At 32.0% G+C, this 12,431-nt stretch overlaps 1 protein-coding gene across 1 annotated transcript; it reads right to left on the bottom strand.

The window, feature by feature from the left end:
- Nucleotides 1-976: 976 nt before the first annotated feature.
- On the bottom strand, nt 977-11,433 carry LOC149780871 (death domain-containing protein CRADD-like). Its single transcript, XM_089937970.1, has 2 exons — nt 8,948-11,433; nt 977-7,358 (listed from the first exon to the last, which is right to left on the bottom strand). The coding sequence occupies exons 1-2, from the start codon at nt 9,204-9,206 to the stop codon at nt 7,057-7,059; spliced, it is 561 nt and encodes a 186-aa protein (XP_089794096.1). The 5' UTR covers nt 9,207-11,433; the 3' UTR covers nt 977-7,056.
- Nucleotides 11,434-12,431: the final 998 nt, after the last annotated feature.

Below are 12,431 nucleotides of genomic sequence, written 5' to 3'. Positions count from 1 at the left end.
GACTGCTCAGATATAACTCCTTGGATAAAGAGTTTGGTTAACTACCTGTATTGGAATGCAGCGGCATCGTCTGCCCAAAACAAAAATTAATCCTGGAAACGTTGCAGTCTGTTATAAACCACATCAGTAATGTTCAGTCTGGCCATGGTGATTTATTATTTGTATCATGTGAACATCGTACATTAGAGGGAAAAGAGAGAGAGAGAGAGAGAGAGAGAGAGAGAGAGAGAGAGTCAAAAGAATGGGTTGAAACCAGGTAAAAAAAATTGTTGAAATAGTTTTCTTTAAAATATTTGTATTCATGGCAGCAATTTCTTAGTACCATTTTATTTTCTGGCACAAAAAATGAAATAAAACAAGATTTGTACATCTATATGTGTTGTTTTTGGCACGATTTTTCAGTATCACTGTGGCGTAGGTCTCCAGAACAGGGGTTCAATCCATGAAGTTACTGGAAAGATATATTCATTTAGTTGCTGTAGTAATAACCCCAATACTACGCTGCCCTGTCTAGATCATGAAAGCAACATTTATGAAAACAAAAGAACATGAAAAATTACTCAAACATTGTACTTATTCACTTCCTTGTTCTGGATGTTCTTCAAATTGTCTATACTGGAAGTAAGCAACTTTTAAAACATGGATGTCAAGAGAAACTAGACTGAACCCTGGATGGTGTGTTATACATTGTATCACATGGTATTCATTGCGGACACTTGTGACTTTCTCTATCTCACAGCAATATACACATTCCTTTGATGTGGGTATTACCAAACAATGTTCACAGTTACATCTAGAACAGAGTTTTTTTCTTTAATGTATAGTGTTGTGCTTGTGAAATTTAATTTCACTTATATGAACACATCAATATCATAGCACACTGACACAAACTAATTCAAGTCAGGAACAGGTAAAACAACTAATACAGCACTGTGCATTTAAATCAGAATGAAAGAAAATATAAGTTGCAAGTAGATGCTTGCCACAGAATGAAGGGTTTATTTCATACTTTAAACAAACCAACTATTAGCATACATAAGATAAATTTTAAATTTTAACTTATAATACAGTGTACAGAATATGAATTCAATTTTAATGTCTTGACTGTAATATCCTGCCTATTTCAACAGTTGTGCAAAAGAGGACCGCCTCAACTAGGAATCGTAAGTACTGCTAAATCGTATCAACTTGTTTACAGGTTTTTGAAGCTTACAATTGTGATCTGATGTACCTTTTACTTATCAACATATAAAAACGTCTCTACCCCTGAAATGCAATTAGGCCTGTATCACAGGTGAGAAAAAAATCAATTTGATAATGAACAGGAGACTGTTGAACAGTATTGTGAATATCATCAGAGACATATATCTACCATAACTTATGGTCGTACTGTAGGATTCAAAATAGTATGGATTAATTTGGGTGCCCGCAGCCACTTCTACACCATTATCAGAATCTTCCGAGCTTATTACCTCTCCATTTTCGAATCGCGAAATCACTCAGGACAGTGACAATACACTTCCTGCAGAATCGCAGCTTTCGTATTGAGTTTCTGAGGACTTTTCCATAATATGATGATACCAACTCGGCCTTTGTTTACAACAAGTGTTCAAAATGTGACGTCACGCTTTCTTTTCAAGAAATACCAGAAAATAGGTTATCATGCGATTACTGAAAATGTTTCGATAGGAATTTTACATTTGTATTTTGAATATATATTCTCATTCACCAAGAAATGAACTGAATAAATAGAGATACACTGTTATGGCAGTGTGTGGAAATTACAGCTACCAGATACTATATAGATATGGTGGCATTGAAATAATATAAAAAGCCTTATAATTATTTTGTTTCAAAGGGTTAAAATAAAACAAACATAGCCAACTGCTACTATTGTATTACCAGATTACAAAAATTATATTGATTATATCAAATAGCTTTGTTGTTACCTAGGAATGAAAAATAGTACAAAACTGTCTTTTTTGTTTTACAAATTTGAGAAGGGTACCAAAGAATTTCATGAAAATGTGTAAAATGTGAAAATTAACGAGGTGATAGCAATATGCAGTGCATTATGGATGGGGTATAAGAATGGATATGTATATGTATCTTGTATTTTTCGAAAAAGTTTGTGCACAAGGTCCATACGAATGATATTAAAGCAGTCTTTCTTTGCTTACATAATATTTGTATCTTTCTAATCAGAAACAAAATGACATGAAAGTAATACTATATAAGGCTTTGAAACAAGACTGTATTTAGCAACAATCAGCCCTATGCACTGTAATGCAGTCTTCTATTAAAAATAGAAACATTGTTGTGTAAAGCTTTGTTAATATGATTTCAGAGCTGCATCTTCCTACATTAGCAAATATATACAAGAGTTATATCTGATATCTGATAAAACGGAGAAATACGACATTTACACCAGCTGATCATTTACTGCATATTCTGCTGAATCCTTCCAAAATTCATATAAGGTATTTCTTCCATAAAGAATAAGCCATTTTTCCAATTTTTCATTCATATTTTTACAAAATTTCTTTATGATGTTTAAATAGCTAGTTTTACTGTAATTAATCTTACTGAATAGTCCATGTCGTTAGAACAAGGGAGTCTGCAGAACCATTCAGTTTACCCTATCTGTTCACATAAATGAGGAGGTTCTGCATGCATGGTGCTTCGTTTAGCAATGGTAACCGTTTTATTTTAATCTTTTCAAAGACCCCTTTAGCAAGGTCATTCTTGCATCATCTCATTAGTATAATGCACAGTGCTAAAATGGATTTGAAAGGTCATATAACATGTAATAAAATGGTATTACCACAGTACAATTGCTGAGAGAAGAAGGGTACAGGAATATGGGTATATTTGAAAGGTGGCTATTGAAAGGTGTCCTCATGACATCTGAATGGATCCTATTATTATTTCCTTGTTTACTAAAGCAGTCTTTTGAACCTTTCTTTCGTTGAAGTACTTAAATATTTCTTTTACTGGGCAAATTAATGTCTCACTTTCACACATTGTACGAAATGGTCTTTTATTTTAGATGTTAGTAAATTCTTCATTTACAGTTTCAATGCTTTTTAGTCATGCTACTATGTCTGTCCTTATTCTCGGAGGCTTAACCCTGGGTCATAACACTGAGACATTTTAGATATAGATCAGGTCATTTAGGTAATCAGCATGACATCTCAGTCTCCTCCGTACACTAGTTGACTGGTCTTAGGTCGCAACTTTGAAATTATTCATAGCCCCACCAGAGACATATTTGTTTTACCCATTGGCCTTAATTTTTGTCTTGCACATTTTAGAGATAAATGCAAAACATAGTGAGATTGATATCATTCATCAGATGTGGTGGTAACCACCCGATGTTCAAAGTTTTGTGCAAGCCAAAGCTAACCCATTTGTGCAAGATCATAATTATCAAGCAAATGAGATATTTCATGGAACCCTAAAATAAAAATAGAAATCTGGGAAAATAATATGTAATAAATTACAAGCATTATCATCCTGAACAATCATGATTTGTAGGTGAATAAGAATAGAACTTGTTGAAGAACTATCTTTGCTGAAATTATGCAAATAACCGTTTAAATAGTGATTAGTCTTACTGGAGACGTAGTAGTGAGATAGTTATAAGATAGTTTCTCTACAAAACTATGAATGTTTTTACAATGCATTATTATGAAAATACCCTCTGGAGAAAGGTAACACCTTGATATAAATAGAAGAAACCCATATGATGTTAACAGAATTATGTGCGACAACATTTAATGAATATTTTTGGTTTGTGTATTTACATGTGTAATATTAGGTAATATCTACAACAATATTTGAGATGGAGAATTCAAACCCTTGTGATTGTCCTGGACAGAAGGAGTGGCAAACATTTTTAAGGCTTCGATCTGAGCACAGGGCATGGATTTACAGATGCTATTAATAACACTCTAATGGATCAACCATTTAATAAAGTGGGCATGGGGATTAATAATTCTGTCTGCCAAATATTAAAATAAATAATATTGTTCTGATTTTGTAGAAGAAAGAATTTAATTAATTCTGTCCAACATATTAGTTGATTCAAATATTATAATGAACAGAAAGAGAAATATCCTGGTTGAAAAGAAATGCCCAGTCACCACCCTACTTTACCAACCACCACCACCAAAATTCAATGCCTGGTCCCTAATAGGTCATGTAAGTGTGGCTTCTTGATCATAAATATGAAACTACTGAGGTCCCTGTCCTGTGTATAACCTTCTGCAATGCCAGGAAAACATGAACAATAGAGATTAGTATTAAAAATCACTTGCAAGAGATGTCTTCCAGCAGGTTTACATGACCTAAGTTCAATGGTGAAATAAATGTAGAATTTCAAAAAACAATTCACTTTCTAAACTGTTAAACTGAAAGGAAAAATATCAATTAAGTGATAAAATGGAATAAAGTGATCAAATCAACCGAAGATATGAAACATTTCTTTGCAGCAAATGCAAAAATGGGGATTGAAACAATAACATCTTTGTATTTGCTTCAAATGGATTTTAACTAAGGGCTGACATCTCTTGTTAGACAATCTGATTATTGATTTCATTTTAGCATACAGAGTTAATTAATTATAAAAGTAAAAGTCTATGAAACTCAGTAATACAAACTACTGAAAATCATTCTTATTTTCCAGTCAAAATTGGGACTCAACTCAATTTGTGCTGAGAGCAAGTCAATGAACTTTATTTGATTACTTTCCACAAACAAATGTCCTGTAATAAGCTCAGTCAAAATCATATATTTAACGATTTGTCATCTTGAGGCCAAAGGGAGACAAATCTTGCATTTTCACAACAATAAGCCAAATAAGTGATTTCCAAAATCATCTTGTACATGTTAAACCCATGACTGATGAAACGTTACTTATGTTTACAAAAGATGTTCTTTCTGTTACTAAAGCATGCTTTTAAATGTTATGTAAAGAAAATTTCAGTTAAAACGGCAAACAAATATTTATAATTCTATAATGGAATAAGTACCAATAAATTGAATATCATTTTGGAAAGACAGATGGATTGGATGATATATGGATGAGCAGAGATATCAAGCAGATAATACAATGTTATCAAGGTATGAATTATCATTTATTTTTTATAATTGTGATTTCTGTGAAACACTGGCTATTACTAGTTTACTAGTGATACAGATAATGATAGCAAAACAATAATTGGCAACATGTCAGTAAACTCCAATTAAAGTACAATACATAGGTACACAAAATCACGAATGTCCCATACATACTTAAAATCACTGAAGTTCCATGCACACAAAGTCATGAAAAAGTCCCATGCATACACAAAATCATGAAAAAGTCCAGTATATACACAAAATCATGATAAAATCAGATATATACATATAATTATGAAATTTTTTATAAAAAAAAAGTATTATAATAGTGATTTTGTGAAACACTAGCTATTTATGAGTTTTATAATAATAAAAGATAATTACAACAAACTAATAAATGGCAACGTATCGAGAATGTTCCATGTATACACAAAATCCTGAAATTCCCATGTATACACAAAATCATGAAATTCCCATCAATACACAAAATCATGAAAAAGTTCCATGTGTACTGGAGTTTGGTACAATGGAAAATTTGGTACCATGGTATTTATGAACATACTGTGATTGTGTACCATAGTATACCATAATTATATTATGGACCAACAATTTTATTTTCACAAGGAGGGGGTTGGGATTTTTTTAAAAATCCAGTTCTCAAAAAGCTGTAAAAAAGTATCTTGCTCTGATTTAAAGCAAAATAATACCATCTTATATCCATTATATTGTTGAGAAAAAAAACATTATCTCTTGATATAAAAGAAAATAAACTAATCTGAGTCTCAAATAAAACCGCAGCCACCATCACACCCATCCACCAAAAATGGCCAGTTCCTTGCAAAAGATAAATTTGCGATGTGTATGTTAATTGTTGTATAATTTGTCATCTAACATCTGCAGCTAATTTGGGATGATTAAGATCATACTACACTACATTTACTAGCCACACCGTTGATATTATAGGCATGGAAACTTTAAGTGGTATGCCAACACCAGTGCGTGATATTTATTAGAGAAGGTCATTAAATATAAAACACAATGAATCAAGAAATGAGAAAATATTTAGTGCATTAGAGAAATTACATAAAATTCAAACAGTAAACAACTGCTTTCCTGAAAATCTTATGATGACTCTCAATCCTGGAAAGTAATACATGTACTTAATACATTAACATGCGCAAAAAATAATTAAAAAACAATGACATTATATCAACTTCTTTTTAAATCTGAAATTTGACCAGAAGTTGTATTTGGCTCAAATATCTTTGACAACATCCCATTCAGTTGCCATGTTGGTATAACTGACTTGTGTTAAACATGTGATGAAAGGTTCATACATATAATTATATTTGTAATATTTTACATAAATTTGAAACAAATACAACTATTATGCAAAAATATTTAAAAAATGGAATTATTTCATCATGGAAAGTTAAAACATGCTCTCATTAAATTCAAAATAAGATTTCTTCACAATTTCTGTATATTCCTTACATACAGAAACTACCAAAGTACCAGTAAAGACAAATACTACTGTGGTATGTACCACCAGAAAAAAATACCATTGTAAACTGGTATACCAGTAATACAGCACATATATAAGGTATAAACAAAATATTGAAAAAGTCCCATATATACAGCAATTCCTGAACGCATAACATAGAGTTAGATTTCTCTCAATGAAAAATGATGGAGCAACAGCATGGACACAGGTCACAAAAAATACTTCCTGAATAAAAGTATGTGTCATTTTGCAATCTGCATTAAATACGTGTCCATTTTAGGAATGGTCTCAGGAGAACATTTTAAATGTTGCACATTTACACCGTAATTGTAGCACATCAGAACTATTCAAAATACCAGTAAGCAACAATCGGTCATATCTTTGGCATGCTGCACTGATCATTTCAAACTTTCTGTACTAATAAGAAAGGTTCAGTTCACACTTTGCTTCAGAAGATTAGGATCAATGCCAATGGATAGGAATGCTTGCTCCAGTTTCCTAAATGTGGCCTGCTCAACATTCCTTTGTCTCCACTCTTTCAGAATTTCAAGGCACTGTCTTTGCACATCGACTGGGTTTTCTGTAACAATCTGGTCAATTCTGGACAATGGAACTTCCAGTTCGACACCCAGATGCACATGTTTTGTCAGAATCCCACTACAGATCCGTTTTATGTGCTTATCTTCTGGTTGCATGTCTAGCATGTTAGGTGGGAGGAAAGACACACCGTCTTCTATAACAAGACTCCAAAAGGAGTGTTGTTAAGTTTAAAATTGAAAAGTCACCCTCCATACAATATTCACATATTGTACGTAGTACTAACTGAACTTTATTCAACACTTTTCCTAAAATGTGAATTTAAATTGTTGCCCTTTATCAATGATTTACAATACAAATTTTACTGCAAATCAATGTTTAAGTATTTGTTGCAACATCTGTGTCTCATTTCAATTGCCAACATGTATATGTCATGAAATACAATTAATTGGAAAAGATAAAAATATTAAAACAACAAATTAGTAAATTAAAGACTTTTATGATGGCAACAATAATTATTTGACGGGGTAATATTTTACTTGACAAGGTTTATTTCCTTCCTCATATTATTATTTCTTAACTGCCAAGTAGTCAAACCATTACATGTATTCGTGAGAAACTCTGAAATGATTTCGCATGTTTACAGAAAGTGAAGTACCAAATTTGGTTAAAAAAACATACTTAATATGAAAACCTCAAGTTTAGAAGTTTAGACCATTTTATTCATATAATTCAATGTCTTCAGATATATTCACAGCTTTGCACAAATGCATTCATACTTGTGTTATCATGTTTACAAGCCATTACAGACAAAATTGGTCAAAAACCTTGTTAACATATCTTTTGAAAACTTCCTTATTTTGAATCAAGTGACGGTGATTGTAACTGGTCAATAACCAATTTGCTTTTGTGATATGATGTTGGAAGTTAGATTTGCGCTATTTTCATTAAAGCACAACTACATGTAATACATCTTAAATGACAAACCTTTGTCAACAATACCATATGCTCTGAAGTGTAGGCATAACACGAGTTTCAAGAAGGCTGTTATGGTTGCCATTTCAAATTTTAGAGATGTATTAATTTTGTTTAAAACCGGCTAGAATTCAAGATGAATCGACATGCCAAGTTTCATGATAGTTGGAGAGAAATGATAATAAAGACTTCCTGATGGGCAATAAATAAAGACAAACTGCATAATATTTTCTAATATTTTGTACTAGGCTTTCCTATTTTATACACTAAAGATTTCATCAAATTCTTTAGTAGATATGAATGCTAAAATGAATTTAATGTTCAAACAAATGCAAGTAATGTACTATTAGATTTACAACCACCTACTGTTTGCCCAACTATCTACATGACATGCAATTGGTTGGGAATTATTGTGTAACTACATTAATTGCTTGTCCTTGGATGGGAATAAAAATATTTCAAATAAATTTAACATATGGGACGAGCTACATTTTAAAAGTATAAACGTAAAAATACAAAAGAAATAATTTTTGGATGCTGCCACAAGGTTCACACGCATGACCTCTTGTTTGGCAGCTGAGATACACAGAAAGGAAGAAAGAAAAATGTGCGTGTTTATATATAAGATAATTGGCAGCTTGTAACTTTTAAGTAGCCATACGAGAATATACTGTTAACTGTGAAGTCTTGGATTTTATGAATATTTCATGAATACACGATTTATTTTTAATAGAATTTCGTCAGATTTCCTTAAAATGTAAATTATATTCTCATTATTTTTATTTCTATTTCTTTCTCTCAAAAACATACCTGTTGTGTTAACTGATCTGATAATATCAACATCGATGTCAGTACGTTTGAATGCCATCTCCAGGTTTCTAAAAGTAGCTTTATCATACAATTGGAGCTTCCATTTAAACAAAATCATAAGACACTGAGTGAATGTATGGGGACAGACTTTCTGAATTTGCTTGACATCTGCCTCAGAGAGTCCCAGATCATGGCCAAGAGGGACAGACTTGTTTCCAATTTTCATTGAAATTCGGCCCAGATGTCTCTCAGATGGCATGTTGTTTGGCAGGATGGGTGTAAGAGAAGAATCTGCAATACATCATATACCAGGAATTTGTATTTCCTGTTTGATTCTTATTATATCCTGCAGTTTTTCCATTATGCCTTAAATCTTCTAAGAGTAACAAAGTTTTGATACTGCAATGGTCAGTCTAACAGGAATAAGCACTTGCAAAAATTGGTATTTTTGTTCCCGATATAAGTCACAGCCTTCCATCCCCAATGACATTTGCTCATTTTGCTAAAAAAAAGCCGCATATAATGTGCCACCTATGGATTTAATTTCCACTCCACCTATGGATTTAATTTCCACGAAAAGTAAAGTGGTCAAACAAATAGCCAAAGGGAAAGAAGATAAATGCAGTGACCTAGATCAGTAACCAGCAAAACATCCACGGCACTACTGATGGTAGACACAGCTGTTTAATATGATACTGATCTGCATGGTCAAGTTTTCAGTCAGACCTATATTATTGATTGCAACTATACTACAGAAGACATACTCTGTAATGCTACAGAAACTAGGTGATTGATTTTTACTATACAGTACAGAAGACATACTCTGTAATGCTACAGAAACTTGGTGATTGATTTTTACTATACAGTGTGACTGAGAATATTTCTATACTGGCAGAGGATATTTTATACTAAACACAGCAGGCAGAGAATATATATTATATTGAAGAATTACCGTGGTATATATAATGGATAAACATTCTCAGATCAGCTTTTTTATATAGTACTGGACAGCAGTCAATTTTGAAATTATTTCAAACACAATTAGAAACTAAATTTAAAAAAATGAATTCAACAAAGAAGACTTGACAATCTTTGCAAATATATTCAAAAGAATATGAGAAATGACAAAATGAGAATTTCAATGCTGATGAGATTCCAATTATTTAGCGGTATCATCTTTACTGGCCATAATCACAAATTGACATCCAGTTTAGTGACAGATGCTGACATTATGTATATGTGTCATAATGAAAAAAGCCCCCAAATATATGAATATTGTTAAATAAAAAAAAGAAAAGAAGTTAAAGAACAATACCATCAGAGGCATTCATAAATTAGTTGTCACCTGACTCTATTCTATGAAAATTATGGTTAGATAAGTGGTTTCTCCTTTAACAATTTCTTCCATTTCCTCCTTCAGTTTTTCTTAGGGATTATTTTTCACACAAAACAAGGTGAATAATTAGCCAGCAATGTATGGTGGTATTTCTTTCATTACATTTTTCTGTATATGTATATAACAAATTTGATCCCATCGATATGTCCTGAAATTTGTATGTAAAGATTAATGCATGCTTATGTGTATATCTGCACGTATGCATGGATGAAGATGTTTTTTGGTATGAATTTCTTATTATTAGTCATTTTCAACATCATTATGATGAACATGCAGCATATGTTCAGGACACGAGTTGATACATTTCCCAAATGTCTTAATAAACGGATGGATAACAATCAAAGTTTGAAATTATTTCCATCAAAATTAGTAAAATAAAATGAGCAATTGAATCATGCAAAGAAAATTTCACATTTTGCCAGAGACCACATAACTTTGGAAATACGATGCAATAGAATCTTAACAATAAAAAAATGAATAATTCAAAGCTGTTGAGATTCCTATGAAAGATATGTTAAGTTGTGTTAGAATGAAAAATAACAAATATTGTTACACAAAATAAAATAAGATAAGATTATTGCTATCAGAGGCGTCGATTTATTTGTCGTCTGACTCAATTTCATGATTTTGGCTTATGTTATGAAGAGTATTGTTAGACTGGAGGTAACTTATTCTTTACTATTTTTTCCCCTTCAAGTTCTCCTCAGGGATTAGTTTATACATAAAACAAGAATATTAGCAGACAAAAATAAGATTGTCTATTCTTTTGCTCAATATTTTAGATGACTGTTTAGAAAAAGTACTGGAGCATGTCAAGATATACTTCTTAAGCTATAGTTTGTAAGGGACATCATGAAAAATAAGAAATGTAAAAAAATCAATAATATGATACAACTGATTAACATGAGAATAGATAAAAACATGATGCTACAATGTGCTCTGATAGAGATCTTCTTAACAACCTTACATGTCTGGTGTGTCCTTTAAAATAATGTAAGTAAATTCCTTCTAAACAATCAACCAGCTATCTATGGCTATAATTCCTTAACTATATTAGTCTGCATGAATTATAACAAACTTGATCCCATCTACGATGTGCTGATACTTGTAAACATGTATCTAGCTAAGATTTATGCAGTTTTATTTGCATATTTACCTTCATGCGTTGACGAATATATGTATTTTGGCTATTAGTCATTTTCAGCATGTTTTTGATGAAAATACACTATATGTTCCGGCACAGGATTGATATTAATATACTGCTGAATAGCACTCAATCCTTGAAATTATTACAAACAAAATTAGAAGACTAAAACAAACAATTGAATATACAAGGAATGTTTCCTGCTGGATACCACATAAGATCTGGATATATACTGAGCCAGAACCCAAACCATCACAAAATGAATAATTCAATACTGATGAGATTCAAATGGATTTCAAGGATGATGTTTGTTGAATATAATAACAAAATGACAATTATTTTAGTGAAAGAAACTGACAATACGTTGTGTATTATAACGAAAAATAAACTAAACATATATTGCCATACCAACGAAAATAAAATAAACGCCGGAATATTTCTATCAGAGACATCTATAATGTATTAGTCCCCTGACTATTTTCCATCATTTTAGCTAATGTTATGAAGAGTATGGTTATATCTGTCATTTTGTCTCTTACAGTTTCATAGTCTTTTTCCTTCAGGTTTTCCTCAGGGATTATTTTACACCTAAAAGAAGGTGATTGGCCGAAAATATGATTCTTTGAGTTTACCTACCCAATTATAATACCTTAGGAGAACTACTACTACCTCACAAATCCAGCCCTCATAGATACAACTTTCAGATAAAGGGAGCTAAAATTTGTTTGCCAACCTAGTGGTGGTCAAGCAGAGTGATCTTCCCTTAGATATAAGACTTGGCAGTAAAGCCAATGAATACCTCAGTTACTCCTGGACCAGATGGCATGCTCTTTAAGGATGTAACTGCGAGGTGGCTGGTAGGGTGTATGTGTAAAATGATTGGGTAAGTGTTCTCGTAGACACATTTTACTATGGAAAAATTGGTTTCTTCTTTAAATACATTA

This window comes from Sinohyriopsis cumingii, chromosome 16 (assembly GCF_028554795.1).
Source record: "Sinohyriopsis cumingii isolate HCF-2022 chromosome 16, ASM2855479v2, whole genome shotgun sequence".
In the NCBI taxonomy this organism is placed as follows: Eukaryota; Metazoa; Mollusca; class Bivalvia; order Unionida; family Unionidae; genus Sinohyriopsis; species Sinohyriopsis cumingii.
The sequence above is the reverse complement of the archived record's forward strand: the minus strand, read 5'-3'. Positions and strand labels throughout refer to the sequence as shown.